This window comes from Piliocolobus tephrosceles, unplaced genomic scaffold (assembly GCF_002776525.5).
Source record: "Piliocolobus tephrosceles isolate RC106 unplaced genomic scaffold, ASM277652v3 unscaffolded_108, whole genome shotgun sequence".
NCBI lineage: Eukaryota > Metazoa > Chordata > Mammalia > Primates > Cercopithecidae > Piliocolobus > Piliocolobus tephrosceles.
This window is the reverse complement of record NW_022291865.1, coordinates 1,780,398-1,801,826: the sequence shown is the minus strand read 5'-3', so window position 1 is coordinate 1,801,826 and position 21,429 is coordinate 1,780,398. Positions and strand designations below refer to the sequence as shown.

The following is a 21,429-nucleotide window of genomic DNA, read 5'->3' as shown; positions in this document are numbered from 1 at the left end:
CCCAGGCTGGAGTGCAGAGCGTGATCTTTGCTCACTGCAACCTCTGCCTCCCGGGTTCAAGCGATTCTCCTGCCTCAGCCTCCTGAGTAGCTGGGATTACAGGCATGCCCCACCACACCTTGCTAATTTTTGTATTTTTAGTAGACACGGAATTTCACCATGTCAGCCAGGTTGGTCTCGAACTCCTGACCTCAGTGCTAGGATTACAGGCGTGAGTCACTGTGCCTGGCCCAATAATATATATTTTCAAATAGATAGAAGAAAGGATATTGAATGCTCCCAACACAAAGAAATGATAAATGTTTGAGATAATGTAGATGCCAGTTACACTGATCTGGTCACTATACATTTTATGTGTCAAAACATCACTATGTACCTCATACATATGTATGATTGTTATGTGCCAATTATAATGTTTTTAAGAGACTACATATGGTATCTCCCACTTTGGCCAATGTGGAATGAGGTGAGGGTGGATAGGGAAGAGTGTGGAAGGCAGCAGTCTTTGCTACAGAGGTGGGCAAAACTAAAAACCTAAAGCCTCAAAAGTGAATGAAAAGTAAAAGCTGTTTTTTCCTTCCCTTGTCATGCCACTCTCCAGACAAGTCACTCATTATTTATAGTTTAATGTGTCTTTAAGGGGGTTTGCAATTATAAAAATTTTGTAGGAGTACTAAAAATTGTAAGCAAGCTACAACTCATACCCAAAGAATAGAAGCCCAGAAAAGATGGACCAAAACAAAAACATTTTTTGGCAGGCCTGTAATTACATATTATATACATGGCTAAAGGATTAAACAGTCAGTTTTCTAGCCCCTTCATGCAGTACTGAAAGACACCTCAGGGATTCTGTTCCAAGATGGCCGAATAGGAACAGCTCTGGTCTGCAGTTCCCAGCGTGACTGACACAAAAGACGGGTGATTTCTGCATTTCCAGCTGAGGTACCCGGTTCATCTCACTGGGACTGGTTGGACAGTGGGTGCAGCCCACAGAGGGTGAGCCGAAACAGGGCAGGGCATCGCCTCACCTGGGAAGTACAAGGGGTTGGGGGATTTCCCTTCCCTAGCCAGGTATAGATGGTACCCGGAAAAACGAGATGCTCCTGCCCAAATACTGTGCTTTTCCAAAGGTCTTAGGAAACGGCACACCAGGAAATTATATCCCGCACATGGCTCCGTGGGAACCACACCCACCTAGCCTTGCTCACTGCTAGCACAGCAGTCTGAGACTGACCTGCAAGGCAGCAGCCTGGCAGGGGGAGGGGCATCCATCATTGCTGAGGCTTGAGTAGGTAAATAAAGCAGCCAGCAGCTGGGGAAGCTTGAACTGGGAAGAGCCCTCCATAGCTCAGCAAGGCCTGTTGCCTCTGTAGACTCCACCTCTGGGGGCAGGGCATAGCTGAACAAAAGGCAGCAGAAACTTCTGCAGACTTAAACGTCCCTGTCTGACAGCTCTGAAGAGAGCAGTGGCTCTCCCAGCATGGTGTTTGAGCTCAGAGAATGGACAGACTGCCTCCTCAAGTGGGTCCCTGACCCCTGTGTAGCCTAACTGGAAGACACCTCCCAGTAGGGGCTGACTGACACTGCATACAGGCAGGTGCTTCTCTGGACGAAGCTTCCAGAGGAAGGATCAGGCAGCAATATTTGCTGTTCTGCAACATTTGCTGTTCTGCAGCCTCCACTGGTGATACCCAGGCAAACAGGGTCTGGAGTGGACCTCCAGCAAACTCCAACAGACCTGCAGCTGAGCGACCTGACTCTTAGAGGAAAACTAACAAACAGAAAGGAATAGTATCAACATCAACAAAAAGGACATCCACACCAAAACCCCATCTATAGGTCACCATCATCAAAGACCAAAGGTAGATAAAACCACAAAGATGGAGAGAAACCAGAGCAGAAAAGCTGAAAATTCTAAAAACCAGAGCACTTCCTCTTCTCCAAAGGATCGCAGCTCCTCGCCATCAACAGAACGAAGCTGGACAGAGAATGACTTTGACGAGCTGACAGAAGTAGGCTTCAGTAGGTCAGTAATAACAAACTTCTCCGAGCTAAGGAGCATGTTTGAACCCATTGCAAGGAAGCTAAAAACCTTGAAAAAAGATTAGACGAATGGCTAACTAGAATAAACAGTATAGAGAAGACCTTAAATGACCTGATGGAGCTGAAAACCATGGCACAAGAACTACGTGACATATGCACAAGCTTCAATAGCCGATTCAATCAAGTAGAAGAAAGGGTATCAGTGATTGAAGATCAAATTAATGAAATAAAGTGAGAAGTTTAGAAAAAAAAGAATAAAAAGAAATGAACAAAGCCTTCAAGAAATATGGGACTATGTGAAAAGACCAAATCTACATTTGATTAACGTACCTGAAAGTGACAGGGAGAATGGAACCAAGCTAGAAAACACTATTCAGGATATTATCCAGGAGAACTTCCCCAACTTAGCAGGACAGGCCAACATTCAAATTCAGGAAACACAGAGAACACCACAAAGATACTCCTCAAGAAGAGCAACCCCAAGGCACATAATTGTCAGATTCACCAAGGTTGGAATGAAGGAAAAAATGTTAAAGGCAGCCAGAGAGAAAGTTCGGGTTACTCACAAAGGGAAGTCCATCAAACTAACATGGATCTCTCAGCAGAAACTCTAAAAGCCAGAAGAGCATCGGGGCCAATATTCAACATTCTTTTTTTTGAGACGGAGTCTCGCTCTGTCACCCAGGCTGGAGTGCAGTGGCCGGATCTCAGCTCACTGCAAGCTCCGCCTCCCGGGTTCACGCCATTCTCCTGCCTCAGCCTCCCGAGTAGCTGGGACTACAGGCGCCCGCCAACTTGCCTGGCTAGTTTTTTTTGTATTTTTTAGTAGAGACAGGGTTTCGCCGTGTTAGCCAGGATGGTCTCGATCTCCTGACCTCGCGATCCACCCGTCTCAGCCTCCCAAAGTGCTGGGATTACAGGCTTGAGCCACCGCGCCCGGCCTCAACATTCTTAAAGAAAAGAATTTTCAATCCAGAATTTCATATCCAGCCAAACTAAGTTTCATAAGTGGAGGAGAAATAAAATCCTTTACAGACAAGCAAATGCTGAGAGATTTTGTCACCACCAGGCCTGCCTTACAAGAGCTCCTGAGGGAAGCACTAAACATGGAAAGGAACAACCGGTACCAGCTACTACAAAAACATGCCAAGTTGTAAAGAGTATTGATGCTAGAAAGAAACTGCATCAACTAATGGGCAAAATAACCAGCTAACATCATAATGACAGGATCAAATTCACACATAACACTATTAACCTTAAATGTAAATGGGCTAGATGCCCCAATTAAAAGACACAGACTGGCAAATTGAATAAAGAGTCAAGATCCATCAATGTGCTGTATTCAGGAAACCCATCCCACGTGGAGAGACACAGGCTCAAAATAAAGGGATGGAGAAAGATCTACCAACCAAAAGGAAAGCAAAAAAAAAAAAAAAGGAGGGGGTTGCAATCCTAGTCTCTGATAAAACAGACTTTAAACCAACAAAGATCAAAAGAGACAAAGAAGGCCATTACACAATGGTAAAGGGATCAATTCAACAAGAAGAGCTAACTATCCTAAATATACATGCATCCAATACAGGAGAACCCAGATTCATAAAGCAAGTCCTTAGAGACCTACAAAGAGACTTAGATGCCCACACAATAATAATGAGTGACTTTAGAACCCCACTGTCAATATTAGACAGATCAACGAGACAGAAGGTTAACAAGGACATCCAGGACTTCAACTCAGCTCTGCACCAAGCAGACCTAATAGACATCTACAGAACTTTCCACCCCAAATCAACAGAATATGCATTCTTCTCAGCACTACATCACACTTATTCCAAAATTGACCACATAGTTGGAAGTAGAGCACTCCTCAGCAAATGTAAAAGAACAGAAATCACAACAAACTGTCTCTCAGACCACAGTGCAATCAAGTTAGAACTCAGGATTAAGAAACTCACTCAATACCACACAACTACATGGAAACTAACAACCTGCTCCTGAATGACTACTGGGTACATAATGAAATGAAGGCAGAAATAAAGATGTTCTTTGAAACCAATGAGAACAAAGACACAATGTACCAGAATCTCTGGGACACATTTGAAGCAGTGTGTAGAGGGAAATTTATAGCACTAAATGCCCACAAGAGAAAGCAGGAAAGATCTAAAATCGACACTCTAACATCACAATTAAAAGAACTAAAGAAGCGGCTGGGCGCGGTGGCTCACGACCGTAATCCCAGCACTCTGGGAGGCCGATACAGGTGGATCACAAGGTCAGAAGATTGAGACCATCCTGGCTAACACGGTGAAACTCCGTCTCTACTAAAAATATAAAAACAATTAGCTGGGCTAATGGCGGGTGCCGGTAGTCCCAGCTACGCGGGAGGCTGAGGCAGGAGAATGGCGTGAACCCAGGAAGCGGAGCTTGCAATGAGCCAAGATCATGACACTGCACTCCAGCCTGGGCAACTGAGTGAGACTCTGTCTCAAAAAAAAAAAAAACCAAAACAAACAAACAAAAAACAACAACAATAAAAAGCTAGATAAGCAAGAGCAAACAAATTCAAAAGCTAGCAGAAGGCAAGAAATAATTAAGATCAGAGCAGAACTGAAGGAGAGAGAGACACAAAAAAACCCTCCAAAAAAGTCAATGAATCCAGGAGCTGGTTTTTTGAAAAGATCAACAAAACTGATAGACTGCTAGCAAGACTAACAAAAAAGAAAAGAGAGAAGAATCAAATAGACACAATAAAAAATGATAAAGGTGGTATCATCACCAATCCCACAGAAATACAAGCTACCATCAGAGAATATTATAAACACTTGTGTGCAAATAAACTAGAAAATCTAGAAGAAATGGATAGATTCCTGGACACATACACCCTCCCAAGACTAAACCAGGAAGAAGTTGAATCTCTGAATAGGCCAATAACAGGTTCTGAAATTGAGGCAATAATTAATAGCCTACCAACCAAAAAAAGTCAAGGACCAGACAGATTCACAGCCGAATTCTACCAGTGGTACAAAGAGAAGCTGGTACCATTCCTTCTGAAACTATTCCAATCAATAGAAAAAGAGGGAATCCTCCCTAACTCATTTTACGAGACCAACATCATCCTGATACCAAAGCCTGGCAGAGACACAACAAAAAAAGAGAATTTTAGACCAATATCCCTGATGAACATCGATGCAAAAATCCTCAATAAAATACTGCCAAACCAAATTCAGCAGCACGTCAAAAAGCTTATCCATCACGATCAAGTTGGCTTCATCCCTGGGATGCAAGGTTGGTTCAACATATGCAAATCAATAAACATAATTCATCACATAAACAGAACCGACGACAAAAATAGATGCAGAAAAGGCCTTCGACAAAATTCAACAGCCCTTCATGCTAAAAACTCTCAATAAACTAAGTATTAATGGGACGTATCTCAAAATAATAAGAGCTATTTATGACAAACCCACAGCCAATATTATACTGAATGGGCAAAAACTGGAAGCATTCCCTTTGAAAACTGGCACAAGACACGGATGCCCTCTCTCACCACTCCTATTCAATATAGTGTTGGAAGTTCTAGCCAGGGCAATCAGGCAAGAGAAAGAAATAAAGGATATTCAATTAGGAAAAGAAGAAGTCAAATTGTCCCTGTTTGCAGATGACATGATTGTATATTTAGAAAACCCCATCATCTCAGCCCAAAATCTCCTTAAGCTGATAAGCAACTCCAGCAAAGTCTCAGGATACAAAATCAATGTGCAAAAATCACAAGCATTCCTATACACTAGTAACAAACAGAGAGCCAAATCATGAGTGAACTCCCATTCACAACTGCTACAAAGAGAGTAAAATACCTAGGAATCCAACTTACAAGGGATGTGAAGGACCTCTTCAAGGAGAAGTACAAACCACTGCTCAATGAAATAAAAGAGGACACAAACAAATGGAAGAACACTGCATGCTCATGGACAGGAAGAATCAGTATCGTGAAAATGGCCATACTGCCCAAGTAATTTATAGATTCAATGCCATCCCTGTTAAGCTACCAATGACTTTCTTCTCAGAATTGGAAAAAATTACTTTAAAGTTCATATGGAACAAAAAAAGAGCCTGCATTGCCAAGACAATCCTAAGCAAAAAGAACAAAGCTGGAGGCATCACGCTACCTGACTTCAAACTATACTACAAGGCTACAGTAAACAAAACAGCCAGGTACTGGTACCAAAACAGAGATATAGACCAATGGAACAGAACAGAGCCCTCAGAAATGATACCACACATCTACAACCATCTGATCTTTGACAAACCTGACAAAAACAAGAAATGGAGAAAGGATTTCCTGTTTAATAAATGGTGCTGGGGAAACTGGCTAGCCATAAGTAGAAAGCTGAAACTGGATCCCTTCCTTATCACCTTATACAAAAATTAATTCAAGATGGATTAAAGACTTAAATGTTAGACCTAAAACCATAAAAACCCTAGAAGAAAACCTAGGCAATACCATTCAGGACATAGGCATGGGCAAGGACTTCATGACTAAAACAGCAAAAGCAACAGCAACAAAAGCCAAAATTGGCAAATGGGATCTAATTAAACAAAAGAGCTTCTGCACAGCAAAAGAAACTACCATCAGAGTGAACAGGCAACCTACAGAATGGGAGGGAATTTTTGCAATCTACCCATCTGACAAAGGGCTAATATACAGAGGCTACAAAGAACTTAAACAAATTTACAAGAAGAAAACAAACAACCCCATCAAAAAATGGGCAAAGGATATGAACAGACATTTCTCAAAAGAAGACACTTATGCAGCCAAGAGACATGAAAAAATGCTCTTCATCACTGGCCATCAGAGAAATGCAAATCAAAACCACAATGAGATACCATCTCACACCAGTTAGAATGGCGATCATTAAAAAGTCAGGAAACAACAGATGTTGGAGAGGATGTGGAGAAATAGGAACACTTTTACACTGTTGGTGGGACTGTAAACTAGTTCAACCATTGTAGAAAACAGTGTGGCGATTCCTCAAGGATCTAGAACTAGAAATACCATTTGACACAGACATCCCATTACTGAGTATACACCCAAAGGATTATAAATCATGCTGCTATAAAGACACATGCACACATGTTTTTTGCGGCACTATTCCCAATAGCAAAGATTTGGAACGAACCCAAATGCCCATCAATGATAGACTGGATTAAGAAAATGTGGCACATATACACCACAGAATACTAAGCAGCCATAAAAAAGGATGAGTTCATGTCCTTTGCAGGGACATTGATGCAGCTGGAAACCATCATTCTGAGCAAACTATCACAAGGACACAAAACCATATACCGCATGTTCTCACTCATAGGTGGGAATTGAACAATGAGAACACTTGGACACAGGGTGGGGAACATCACACACTGGGGCCTGTCAGGGGGTGGGGAGCTGGGGGAGGGATAGCAGAAATATCTAATGTAAATAACGAATTAATGGGTGCAGCAAACCAACATGGCACATGTATACCTGTGTAACAAACCTGCACGTCATGCACACATACCCTAGAACTTAAAGTATAATAAAAAAAAAAAAAAAGGAAGAAAGATATCTTAGGGATAAATCCAGTCCAACTTCTACAACGTATAAATTTCTATCACAGCACCTATAACACTTAAACTGTTTCTTTACTAGACTGAAGACTCTTGAAAGCACTGAGGTGACTAACTGGGCTTTTTATTCTTGGTACTTAGCATAGTACCCGACTCATAGTAGACACGCAACAAATGTTGCACATATGAGTGTATCAACCATTGCATGCTGAGGTTCCTTCCACAAAAATCTCCCAAGTGATAGTCCAGACTGTACTCAAGCACTTCACAAATGGGCTTTCTTCCTTTACTTTCCAGCGCAGTCCATCCAATCTCTGATCCTTTCTAACTGTACATAGGTTGAATTGTAATATCAAATGTAATTCCAGAGATGTAATCTCATAGAAAAAAAACTTTCCTATGATTATAACGACCACATTTTCCAGATCAAAAATAGGAATTCATGGTCAGACAGAGGATATTTGGCCACTCCCCAGTCAATATACATATTCAACCCTCCTGAAAAATTCATTTTAAGAAGTTAAACAGATGGTAACCAACCCAAAAAGTCTTCACCTTTTCACATTATTAAAGCACACCTCTATTAACACATGTGTGGATCATTCCTGTGTCAACGGACGCTCTGAATAACTCCATGAGCTTTCACACAGTCACTGTAGTTTACACAAGGGATCCAAATAAGCGAAACATGTGCCCTGCCAGGAAAGCCACATGGAAGTACTATTTCTTTTCTTTTCTTTTTTGACATGGAGTCTCGCTCTGTTGCCCAGGCTGGAGTGTAGTGGCACGATCTCAGCTCACTGCAACCTCCACCTCCCAGGTTTTTAAGCAATTCTCTGGCTCAGCCTCCGCAGCAGCCGGGATTACAGGCATGTGCCACCACACCTGGCTAGTTTTTTGTGTTTTTAGTAGAGACAAGGTTTCACCATCTTGGCCAGGCTGGTCTTGAACTCCTGACCTTGTGATCCACCCGCCTTGGCCTCCCAAAGTGCTGGGATTACAGGCATGAGCCACCACGCCCAGCCTGAAGCATTCCTTAACCTTCCCAGGAAGATTTTTAATTACCATGGTTAAAAAAAAAATTAGAAAATAAAAGTTGAGAAAAAGACATCCAAAATTCCACTCCTCAGTCCTAGGCAGATATGTCTGTGTCCTCATTCCTATAAACACCCTTTTACAGTCATTTCAGGTTGTTTAAGGTAACTGTTTAGATGTAAGTTTTCATTGCCAACCTGACAGGTTGGTGCCAACTTGTTATCCCTGAAGTATAGCGTAAAGCCTGGAACTTAGCAGATACTTCACAGGTATGAAGATACAAACATAAGTAAGAAAATACAACTAACTGTTAATTTAAATTTTATTAGTGCTGGTATTGGTAGTCCTGTAAATACAGTCAGAGAAATTCTTTCAATAGATGTTGGCTAACAGATTATCAAAAATTCTGCTACTCTTTTTCTTTTGGTCCTGCTCCTACTTTGTGCATTATTTTAAACCCCCTTTCCTCTTCTCAATCTCTAAGAAACAAGCCAATTAGGAAAGTCTTTCAGTATGTTGGCAACGCCCTGGTGTAGGGACAGAAGACTGGTGTAAGGTGTAATCTCCTGGCACGAGGGATGGAACACCAAGTCTAGTCTACCAGCATCTGACTCTTCATGCATCCTTCCTTTCCTGAGGCATAGTGCCCTCAGTACAAAAAGATAAAATAATATTCCCTCTGCTTGTTCCATGGAGTTGCAGTTAAGATCAAATTGGGAAGTATTCTGTAAAATATAAATGTAAGGTAATATGGTAGACAGCTCTAAAACGGTTCCCAATGACCCAAATGTGTCTTCTGGTATTCACACCCTTGTGTAGCCCCCTCATACATTGTACAGGGTTGGTCTGTGTGACTGATAGAATACGGCAGAAGCGATGCTATGCCCCTTCTGAGACAGATAAGAAAAGACACTGTGGCTTCTATCTTGGTGGGGATGCATTCCCGTCACCTCTCTTCCCCTATGTCTGTCTCTTTCTCACCTCACTCACTGGGAAAGCCAGATGGAGAGGCCCAAATGGCGAGGAACTAGAGCCTCTGGCTAACAGCCAATAAGGAACTGAGGCCTGCCAACAGTCATGGGAGTGAGCTTGGAAGTGGATCTTCCCCTTCCAGCCAAACTTTTAAGCTGATTTTAACCCTGGCTGAGAGCTTGACGACCTCCTCATGAGAGACCACGCATGAGCTAGAACCACTGAACTAAGGCACTCCTGCATTTCCAGCTCCAAGAAATTGTGTGAAATAATGACTCTTGTTTAACGATGCTAAATTTGGGCTAATTTGGTACACAGCAATAGCAATGGATAACATATAAGTGATGTTACTAGGCCCAGCCACATTTATACTGTTTCTAAAGGTAGTACTAAAATGAAGCACTGGCTGGGCACAGTGTCTCATGTCTATAATACCAAGACTTTGGGAGGCTGAGACAGGAGAATCTCTGGATCCCAGCAGTTTGAGACCAGTCTGGGCAACACAGTGGGACCCCGTCTTACAAAAGATTAAAAAATTAGCCAGGTGTAGGAGCTCACACCTGTAATCCCAGCACTTTGGGAGGCTGATGTGGGAGGACCACTTGAACACAGGAATTTGAGACCAGTCTGGGCAACATGGCAAAACTTGCCTCTACAAAACAACAACAACAAAATGAGCTGGGTGTGGTGACTCATGCCTGCAGTCCTAGTGACTTGGGACACTGGCATGGGTGGATCACTTGAGCCCAGGAGCTTGAGGTTACACTAAGGTATGATCATTCCACTGTGCTACAGCCTGGGTGACTGAGGAAGACCTTGCCTCTAAAATAGAAACAAAAAACTTAGAAATAAGTACACAATTGATGCAGCTGACATTTCATTAGAGACTTTCAATTAATACAAAAAAATTAGCCGGGCGTAGTGGTGGGTGCCTGTAATCCCAGCTACTTGGGAGGCTAAGGCAGGAGAATCACTTGAACCCAGAGGTGGAGGTTGCAGTGAGCCGAGATCGCACCACTGCGCTCCAACCTGAGACTCCGTCTCAATAAATAAATAAATAAACAGAAAAATAATTCAAAGATATCTAAACATAAGGTCAAACATCACATACATGAATGCAAGCCTATCAACAACTTGTCAGAGAAAACACTTCAGTAGTGTAAGAGAACCATGAACACAATCTTTGTGAATTTTTACAGCATCGAGAGAGGGCAAAAAATACCAGGAGAAATGGAGCAAAGGCTTTAGAAAGCCTCCATGAAGGAAGGCACACCAGAATGCTGCTGGAAACATGCTAGAGCAAAAGTCAGTACACAGCATCACAGAGTTAAAGAAGAAAGTGAACCTGGGAAGGTGGAAAGAGGGGATGAATGGAAAGAGGAAAGGTGGGGTGGGAGAAAAGATGGAGCAGGGAGGGAGGGAGTTAGTAGTTACCTACCTCTAGCCCACATGATAGCTTTGTACAATTTGGAAAAGAATGCCCTTCCAAAAGGAAACAGCCCTGTGCCAAGACGCACAGTTTAGAAAGCAAAGTCTGGGGTGGATTTCAGTCCTAATTTGTTTCCTGGCTAGATTCCTTTATGCCGTGAACAGCCTGCCTAACTATACAAAGCAGTCCCGGGAAAGAGGGACCTGCTAACTAACTCTGGTGAAGAAGCAGGCAGGCCTTTGCTTCCCTGTTTTGGAGCACAGGCAAATTTCTCAGAACTGTACACAAAATGAATTTTCACTGGTGTCTTTTCCCACTGTTTTGCACCTGATGTGGAATTGTGTTCTAACAGAAAACATTTCAGTTGGGGGAACAATGCTGTTTCTGGTGAGTTGGGGGAAGGGGACTGCTAGATGATTATAGAATTTAAGGAAACCTGGTAGCTCCCATCACATATGGATAGATGTACCTGTGGGTGCCTAAGATTTGTGTTCACAGTTACTTATGTAGCCTGGGGGTTTTTCATGGCCTTGCTTGGCCGTCTCTGGCTTTTCTGGGGCTCCTCCTCACACAAGTCACCGGGGGCACCACTGCTTACTGGTAACAGGGTAACAGGCTTCTCCAGCTGAAGGCCCAAAACTGAGAATACACAATAGTGGTTCCTCAAAAGTTTCCTTTGCAGAAGACCTGTATCATAAATGCTGCCTCTACCTGCTCGTTAAAATGAGGATCCTGAGCATGCTCTTTCCCAGACCTACTAAAACAAAAGTTCTGGAAGTGAGGCCTGGAATTCTGCATTTTGAACAGTGGCCATCAATGTTAGAAAACGACGGTTTAACAGGAATACGAAATATGAGAAATTCCTGGGTGGACTTTATGAAAGAGAAAGGGAACTAAAGACTCAGGCCTAGCAACAGTGTACAGTGTAAAGAACAAACCATGAATGGTTAAATATATGCCTTCCTCAGTAAAAGTATAGTAAAAATTGCTAGAAACTTTAAAAAATGGTAGCATCTATAAACACACATAGCTAGTGCTTGTAGTCTAATTAAAAATGTTATTCCAAAATTAGGTTATAATGGTATTTCATGTATTGTGTTTTACATAATAAAAGAAGATCTCACTTTTTGAAAAATTTCATATTGGAGGGTTGACTATAGAACTTAGTACAAAATCACTCCCTGGGCCATTTGCAAAATTTAGGCCTCTACTGAAGAATCTTAGTTGATCAACTGTTAGTCCTTTCTTAATAGCACCTCGAGTGGATAACAGAGAATAATAACAGGAACAAATTTCTTACCGCTGTAAGGGGTCCTTCTGCCTGTGCCTCCATTAGACTTGTGGGCGTTGCTGCAATAAACTGACTAGCAGCTCCAGGCTGGAGTTCCAGCCTATCTGTATACTGTTCTGAAGCAGCAGTAGGAGGACCCTCTGCAGAAAGTGCTAAGATCACACCTGAGGTTTCCTTCTTTAAATGATCATTTTCTGCCCAAGGACCTAACTGGAGCTTTTCATCTTGAGGTGATGCCTCCAGGACTTGAAGTACTTCAGGTTCCTCATCAGAAGGACTTCCAGTTGTTTTATGTCCTACAGCCTCATTTGTCCTAAAATCCTGAAGGTCCTGCTCCTTGTCCACAATCACCCATTCTTTGGAATCAATCTCTTGCTTGCAAGAGCTCAGGTTAACGGCTATAAATCCATTGCTGCCACCACCATCTGCCTGCTCAGGGGTGTTGGCAGAAGCAGGTTTGCAGACATCTGGAAGATATTCTTCATCATAGTGCCAGATATGGTCAGTACGGGACACAGCAGGAACACAAGGCTTATGCAGCAGAGCAGGGAGAATAGATTCTTTTCCTGCACTGGTATCTTTCTGCATTTTCTCCAGGCTTAAGGAAATGGAAAGAAGTTACTCAACTGTCCTAAGGAAACATTTATTATATAATATATAAGCGCCATACAGAACTAATATGGACACAAAGACGAGAGAGAAAAAGATGGATAAAGCATAAGGAAAGTTTCACAGCGTTGATAATGTTCTTCTCTACCTGCCACATCCTGCTTTGGAAGATGGAGTTCACTTCCTTCCTCAGCAAGGCCCTTTTTAGTTCCCTTCTTTTGTCAAATCAACTTTTTATTGAACTACGCTTTTATCCCTATTGTATGTTGATACTTATTCTCAATATGAGCCACAACTCAAAATGTGTAAACCAATGCCTCATCCATCCTTTTGATCATGTGAGCATGTAGACATGGGCTTCCATAACATAGCTATGAATGATTACCATGTGAGGAAGAACACACATATGTGAAGGATTGTTTAAAATGGAAGCTAGATTGGAGTAGGCCAGAAGTGGCTGAATTGTCTTGGGACACAGTAATTACCATGTTAGTCAAATTCACTGTACCTCTAACCTAATATTTCATTACCAATAGTAGCCACCAGAGATGTACCACTGAAGGGCGTGACTACTATTAAAGGAAATTAGGTCTTAATACTGTGAATACTGTTAAAGCCTTCTATAACTCATAAATATATCCCACACTTTCTTCATTTCTGTCTTCTGTCATCAAAATTTGTTGTAGGGATAATGTGCCTCATAACTATGCACTACAATCTTTACCTATGTATAGATCTCTCAAGTTTCACCTTCCTTTCTCTCTAGGTAGACTGTGAACTCTCGAGGGCAAGCATGATATATTTATTGGTATCTATTTTCCTACAGTATTTTACTCCTAGAAGGTCTTCACTAAAGTGAATTGAACTGACTGTCCCTTGTATACAAATCACTTTTACCCCTCCTTTATGTATTCCCCTCATCTCTGCCTAACGCCACCTTTATCATGCCCTCTCCAATACTACACTGTTGTGTGGAAGAGATTGCTTTCCAAACAAAGTTACTGTAAAAAATGCTCATTTAACTTGTTCCTAGTGTTAGGAAGTTATCAGCTCTTACTGCTCAGCTTCCAAAGCCAAAGGATATGCTATAGAATTTATAATAATTAAGAATCAGGGCAATAATAATTAAAAATAAGGATGAAAATTAGAGTTTAACAGAATCAGTGTTACAAAAATGCAAGAATTTCTTATTTGAAAGACTTTATGTAACAGAAATATACAACAACGACAACAACAAAACAATAACAATGGTACCTTAGAAGCTTTAAAAAGAAAAATAAACTATTTTATACCAGGTCTCAAGGAACTTGTCAGTGTCTGGCTTTGGCTCCAGGGTCAGACGTTTTTCCAGCTCAAAGCTGTGGATGGAACGTAACTTCCGCACCAATGGAATATCTCTGTCTGGCTGAGTAATCTCTGAGCGGACACGAATTGGTGACCCGAGGCTTGGAGCATTGAGAAGACCATTTGCCTGGCCATGGCTGTTCTCCTCTTCAGTAGCAGCCTATCCAAAATATAAAATCAACCCATGAAAAACATTCTAGGCAATACACATGACAGGAATCATTGAAGCCTTTCAAAATAATATCAATAAATGATTAGATGTGTTTTCAAACAATTCGGATATTTTGGCTGGTTTACTTCATTACATTCTTATCTATTAACTCTACATTAAATGTGTTTTCTTAATTTATACTCAGTTTCAGTATTATTTTAGTTTTTTTAAATACTTTTGGAACAAAGATAAACAATCTAAAAATGTTTACCAGACTTGGCTTTTTGTTTTGTTTTTTTTTTTTGAGACGGAGTCTCGCTCTGTGGCCCAGGCTGGAGTGCAGTGGCCGGATCTCAGCTCACTGCAAGCTCCGCCCCCCGGGGTTTACACCATTCTCCTGCCTCAGCTTCCCAACCCGCCACCTCGCCTGGCTAGTTTTTTGTATTTTTTAGTAGAGACGGGGTTTCACCGTATTAGCCAGGATGGTCTCGATCTCCTGACCTCGTGATCCGCCCGTCTCGGCCTCCCAAAGTGCTGGGATTACAGGCTTGAGCCACCGCGCCCGGCCCAGACTTGACTTTTTGAATTATGTCTGACTTGAGGCTTGTAGGACTCCATTCCACTAACCTAAAACTGAAACCTGGAAAGGATGTTCTCTTTGAGACATAAGTGGTCTCACAAGTTAGGAGAGACTGCTAAGCCTCAGTCGCTATACCTCTTTGCTCATTCCTCCTCTAAAAAACAAAAAACAACAAAAAGCCTGGGCGCCAGACTACTACGGAGCTGAGGCAGGGAAGGAGGAGGATGAGCATGAGGCAGCCCAGGGGGTGGGACTGTTTAAGCACAGGTGCCTACGGCAGCACATAATCAGGGAAATTAAGCCTCATATCAGGAGTGTGGTGACAGAGGGAAGTCTGGGACATCTACTCTGACTAGAGACCCTCAAGAGGATGCCCAATTGGCTCAAATTGGTGATATACTCAGGGTAGCAGCAGAAACACAAGCCAGTCTTCCTTGAAGGAAGGTTTTCCCAAACCCCAATTTAGGTCTCCAGAACTCCCATCAATTATTAATTAGCAAAAAAAAAAAAAAAAAAAGAGAGAGAGAGAATCAATACAAGAGAAGGCATGCTACCATGACTGACACAACAGAAATAATAGTCAAAATTAAGAAAAACATTTAAAACTCCCAAAGATTTCAGATATTGAACTGGTTTCAATACAAAATATAGACCAGCTATGCATAAATGTTTAAATAAATAAAGGTTATTATAACAAAGATCAACAAAGGGTTATTTGGAATTAAATGACTGATTAACTTAATATTTAATATTCAATTAACAAGTTAAACAGCAAGTTAGCAAAAAAAAAAAAAAAAAGGTTGAAATTATTAATTAGTGAAGCGGAAGACACAGCCAAATAAATTACCTAGAATAAAAAACAGCAAGATAGGCCTGGCATGGTGGCTCACATCTGTAACCCCAGCACTACGGGAGGCCGAGGAGGGTGGGTCACTAGGTCAGGAGTTCCAGACCAGCCTGGCCAACATAGTGAAACCCCATCTCTACTAAAAATACAAAAAAACAAATTAGCTGGGTGTGGTGGTGCAGGCCTGTAATCCCAGCTACTCGGGAGCCTGAGGCAGGAGAATTACTTGAACCCAGGAGACGGAGGTTGTAGTGAGCTCAGATCGTGCCATTGCACTCCAGCCTGGGCGACAGACCAAGATTCCATCTCAAAAAAAGAAACAAACAACAAAAAAAAACCCAGCAAAAAGAAAATTATGAAAAAAGATATTAAGAGATATGATGGATACAATAAAAAGCCATAATATATGTCTAACTGGAGTCCTAGAAAGAGATAATAGAAAGAATGAAGAGGTAGTAACATTTAGATACAGAATGGCTGTTGTTTCCCAGAACATATTTTTTATACAAAAATAGGAATAAAAATATTCAAGGGACACAAGATATCCCAAGCAAGATAAAAAGAAATATATGCCTAGAAACATCATAGTTCAAATGCAGAACACCACAGACAAGGACAAGAACTAAAAAGTAGCTGGGAAGGAAAGATGAAGGTGGGGAAAACAATCACTTAAAAAGAAAAAAACAATTAGAATGACAGTAAATTTCTGAACACCAATGACTGAAGCCAGAGGAAAAATAATCATCAACAGAAAACTTTATATTTGAGCTGGGTGTGGTGGCTCATGCCTGTCATCCCAGCACTTTGGGAGGCTGAGGTGGGTGAATCACTTGAGGTCAAGAGTTCAAGACCAGCCTGGCCAACATGGTGAACCCTGTCTCTAATAAAAATACACACAAAAAATTAGCCAGGTGTGATGGCGCATGCCTGAGGTCCTGGCTACTCGGGAGGCTGAGGCAGGAGAATTGCTTGAACCCAAGAGGTGGTGGTTGAAGTGAGCTGAGAACAAAACAAAAAACAACTTTATATTCGGCATAAACTGTTTTGAAAGAATGAAGCTAAAATAAGTACATTTATAGATAAATAAATACATTTATAGAAAGAATCCTCTACCAAAAGACCGGAAGTAAAGGAACTTCTGAAGGAAATATTTCTGGAAGAAAGATGAGCCAAGGACTTTCAGAAATGAAAGGAAATGGTAAACATCTTTGAAAGTCCATATAAACGTTACTTGTGTAAAAGAACAACATTAATAATCTAATTCAAGGCTAGGCCGGGTGGTTCACACCTGTAATCCTAGCACTTGGTGAGGCCGAGGCAGGTGAATTACTTGAAGCCTGGAGTTTGAGACTAGCCTGGCCAATATGGTGAAACCCTGTCTCTACCAAAAATACAAAAAATTAGCCGGGTGTGGTGGCACGTGCCTGTACTCCCAACTACTTGGGAGGATGAGGCATGAGAATCACTTGAACCCATGAGGTGGAGGTTGCAGTGAGCTGAGATTGCACCACTGCACTCCAGCCTAGGTGACAGAGTGAGACTCTGTCTTAAAAAATAAATAAAATAAATAACCTAATTCAAGTCATTCTTTTTTGTTGTTGTCTGAGAAAGACTCTCACTCTGTCACCTAGGCTGGAGTGCAGTGGCGCAATCTTGGCTCACTGCAGCTTCTCCTCCCAGGTTCAAGTGATCCTCCACCCTCAGCCTCCCAAGTACCTGGGACTACAGGCACGTGCCACCATACCCAGGTTTTTTTTTTTTTGGTAGAGAGAGGGTTTTGCCATGTTGCCCAGACTGGTCTCGAACTCCTGGGCTCTAGTGTTCCTCCCACTTTGGCCTCCCAAAGTGCTGGGATTACGAGTGTGAGCCACTGTGCCAGGGCAAGTCTTTCTTTTTTTTTTTTTTTCTAAGAAAGAATTAAAATTAGAAGAGTACTATAATGTTGGGAGAAGAGTGAATGAAGTTAAAATGTTCTACAGTCCTTGGAATATCAGAAAGGTGGTTAAGATATTGCTTAATTTTAGACTTTTAACTTAAAAATAATTGGGAAATTTCAAGGACAACTACTAAGAGAACAGAATTAGAATGTTTAAATCCCCAATAAGTACAAAGAAAAAACAGAAGACGAAAAATAGCAACAAAATCTGTAATGAAAAGAAAGGCGGGAAAATGGCATTAAAAAACTGAATAGAAATTTAAAAGAGAAGAGAAACAAGTTCATATAAAAATAATTTGGCTGGGCATCGTGGCTTGTTACTGTAATCTTGCCACTTTGGGAGGCTGAGGCGGACAGATCACCTCAGGTCAGGAGTTTGAGACCATCCTGGCCAACATGGCAAAACCCTCTCTACTAAAAATACAAAAATTAGCCAGGCGTGGTGGCGGATGCCTGTAATTTCAGCTACTCGGGAGGCTGAGGCAGGAGAATCACTTGAACCAGGGAGGCAGAGGTTGCAGTGAGCAGAGATCACGCCACTGCACTCCAGCCTGGGCGACAGAGCGAGACTCTGTCTCAAAAAAGTAAATACATAAATAAAAGAATAATTCTAGATGTAAATCAATTAAGCTAATTAAAACATAAAAACATACGATTGTCTACTTATATTCCATTTAACGAAAGTCACAACAGAATACAGATGAGAAAAAACAGAAAGATAAAGGCAGAAAAGACACCAGGCATGTGCTACCCAAAAGAAAGCTGGCATAACTGTATTAACGTCTGACAAAACAGGCTTTAATGCTAGAAAAAAAATAGCAGGAAGAGAATCGAAATAGTCACTATATAAAGAAAACAAAACTTTTAATCACCTGGCAGATGTAAAAACTCTAAACTTGTATGCACTTAATAACTCATGGATGAAAAAAATCATTATGGAAAAATATTTAAAAAAGAATGAGAATGAAAATACAGCACACCAAAACTTCTGCAATACAGTAACAGAGACATTTATTACCTTCTTTCTGCTTATCTTAGCTAATTCTGCTGCTTCTTTTTCAAGTTTCTTGAGGTAGGATTTAGACTATCGATGTAAAACCTTATCTTTCCTAATGTAAGTCTTTAGTGCTATACATTTTTCTCTCGGCACTGCTTTAGCTGCCTCCCAAACATTTTGATATGTTGTAGTTTCAATTTCATTCAATTCTATGTAAATTAAAAAATTTTTTCCTTTAAGGCTTCCTCTCTGACCCATGATTATACAGAAATATGCTGTATAATTTCCAAGTGTTTAGAGATTTTCCTGCTGTCTTTACGTCATTGATTACTAGATTAACTCCATTATTTTCAGAGAACATAGTATGTGCGATTTCAATTATTTAAACTTATTAAGGTTTGTTTTGTGGCTCTGCTTTTGTGGAATCTAACCTAAGACAGTGGTTACCTCAGTGGGGATAGGGTAGAAGCATAAATATAGAAGGAATATGTTAAAATATTCTAGTTCTTGGGGCAGATGGTAGATTCACATGCTTACATTACTATGCTTTGACATGAAAAATATAAAATCTTTTATATATAGTATAAGTAGATTTATTTATTTATTTATTTATTTTGAGACACAGTCTCGCTCTGTCGCCCAGGCTGGAGAGCAGTGGCCGGATCTCAGCTCACTGCAAGCTCTGCCTCCCAGGTTTATACCATTCTCCTGCCTTAGCCTCCTGAGTAGCTGGGACTGCAAGCGCCCGCCACCTCGCCCGACTAGTTTTTTGTATTTTTTAGTAGAGACGGGGTTTCACCATGTTAGCCAGGATGGTCTCGATCTCCTGACCTCGTGATCCACCCGTCTCGACCTCCCAAAGTGCTGGGATTATAGGCTTGAGCCACTGCGCCCGGCCAAGTAGATTTTAAAAGATAAATATAGCTGTTTTGAATTTTTCTCCTAGATGACCAATGAATTCCTAAAGTTACAAGCTCTATCCATGCACTTTTTCATGTACATTTATTTATTTATTTATTTATTTATTTTTGAGGTGGAGTTTCCACTCTATTACCCTGGCTGGAGTGCAGTGGCATGATCTTGGCTCACTGCAACCTCCACCTCTCAGGTTCAAGCGATTCTCCTGCCTCAGCCTCCCAAGTAGCTAGAATTACAGGCACCCACCACCACACCCAGTTAATTTTTGTATTTTTAGTAGAGACAGGGTTTCACCATGTTGGCCAGGCTGGTCTTCAACTCCTGACTTCAGGTGATCCCCCCACCTTGGCCTCTCAAAGTGCTGGGATTACAGGTGTGAGCCACCATGTCTGGCCCTCATGTACATATTTTTACTTCTACTTCTACTTTAACCACTTCTTCCATAAGGCATGTTCCCAACTCCCACCCCATCTGCATGCATTTTAATTCTTTTAAATGTTTTGCACAATGTTCTGTCTTGTATTATATTTGCTTGTGCAGCTACATATCTACCTGAAAGACCGTAAGCTCCTTAAGGGTAAAAGATGTATCTTAAACTGCACAGCACCTAGCTTAGTACACTGTCTTCAATATTTAGCTTAATGCTTTAGCCAGATGTTCAAAATGAGAGCTTGTAATGTTCAGCACTATATATTATAAATTCAATAAACTGCACATGATAACAAATAATGGACTTAGGGTCAAAACCATCTACCATTCAAATTTCACTGAGATTAAATAGTGATAGTGGGTAAAAGACAGAAACTAAAGTAACTAAGATCTTCTATGTCAAGTGCCATTTCATTCTCTCACATACACAGATATCCATATGGGCTGACAACCGAGAATGTCACCAGTGATTTTTTTGCTATAATAACAGTTTGTTCTTGGTGCCATAAAGACAGCCACAGCTGATACTACAAAACTGTGACACTGACTCCCTGTCTACTTTCCACTACTCATTCCTGATTACTATTGGTCCAGATTGTGCTTTGTCAACAGCCAAATCACATTGTGGCATATCACATCAATCCAGAGATCATTTTGCAAATGACTCCCATGACTGAACATATACACCTGCTTTAGTCTGAATGTCTGTGGCCCCCAAAATTCACCTGTTGAAATTCTAACTCCCAATGTGAGGGTATCAGGAGGCATGCCTTTGGGAGGTAATTAGGTCAAGAAGGCAGAGCCCTCATGAATGAGAGCGGCGTCCTTACAAAAGAGGCCCAACAGAGACCCTTCCCCATCTACATGAGGACTCAGCAAGGAGGAGCCACAAAACAGCCCTCACCAGATACCAAATCTGCCTAGCCTTCCTTCTTGGACTTCCTAGCCTTCTGAACTGTAAGAAATACATTTCTGTTGTTTATAAGGTACTGATACCTTACAAATTCCAAGCTTTATCTTGTTTTTGTTGGCATCCATCTCTTCCCAAACATCCTTCTCCTGGGGACGGGGGTGTCCCAGAGATCCAGGCAATTTATCTGGTGACACACCAACAGGGATGCCATTTTCTCCATCGCTAAGCTGTTCATCTGGAAATACCTCATCTGTATTTTCTCGAAGCAAGTCTCCTGGGATGGGAGTGGCATTGGCAATTCTACATATGAAGGGAGGAAAAAAAGGCAAGAATCAAA

The 21,429-nt window shown here is 41.4% G+C and overlaps 1 protein-coding gene across 5 annotated transcripts in view; it reads right to left on the bottom strand.

Moving 5' to 3' along the window:
- LOC113219838 (tau-tubulin kinase 2) overlaps nt 1-21,429 on the bottom strand; it is a 174,738-nt gene that overhangs the window by 19,163 nt on the left and 134,146 nt on the right. For all 5 annotated transcript variants that reach the window (XM_026447835.1, XM_026447837.1, XM_026447836.1 and 2 more), the window contains 3 exons: nt 21,176-21,392; nt 14,270-14,481; nt 12,378-12,966 (listed from right to left, as the gene is read on the bottom strand). In XM_026447835.1, the coding sequence (XP_026303620.1) occupies nt 12,378-12,966; nt 14,270-14,481; nt 21,176-21,392 (1,018 nt within the window). The remainder of the gene's footprint in view (nt 1-12,377; nt 12,967-14,269; nt 14,482-21,175; nt 21,393-21,429) is intronic.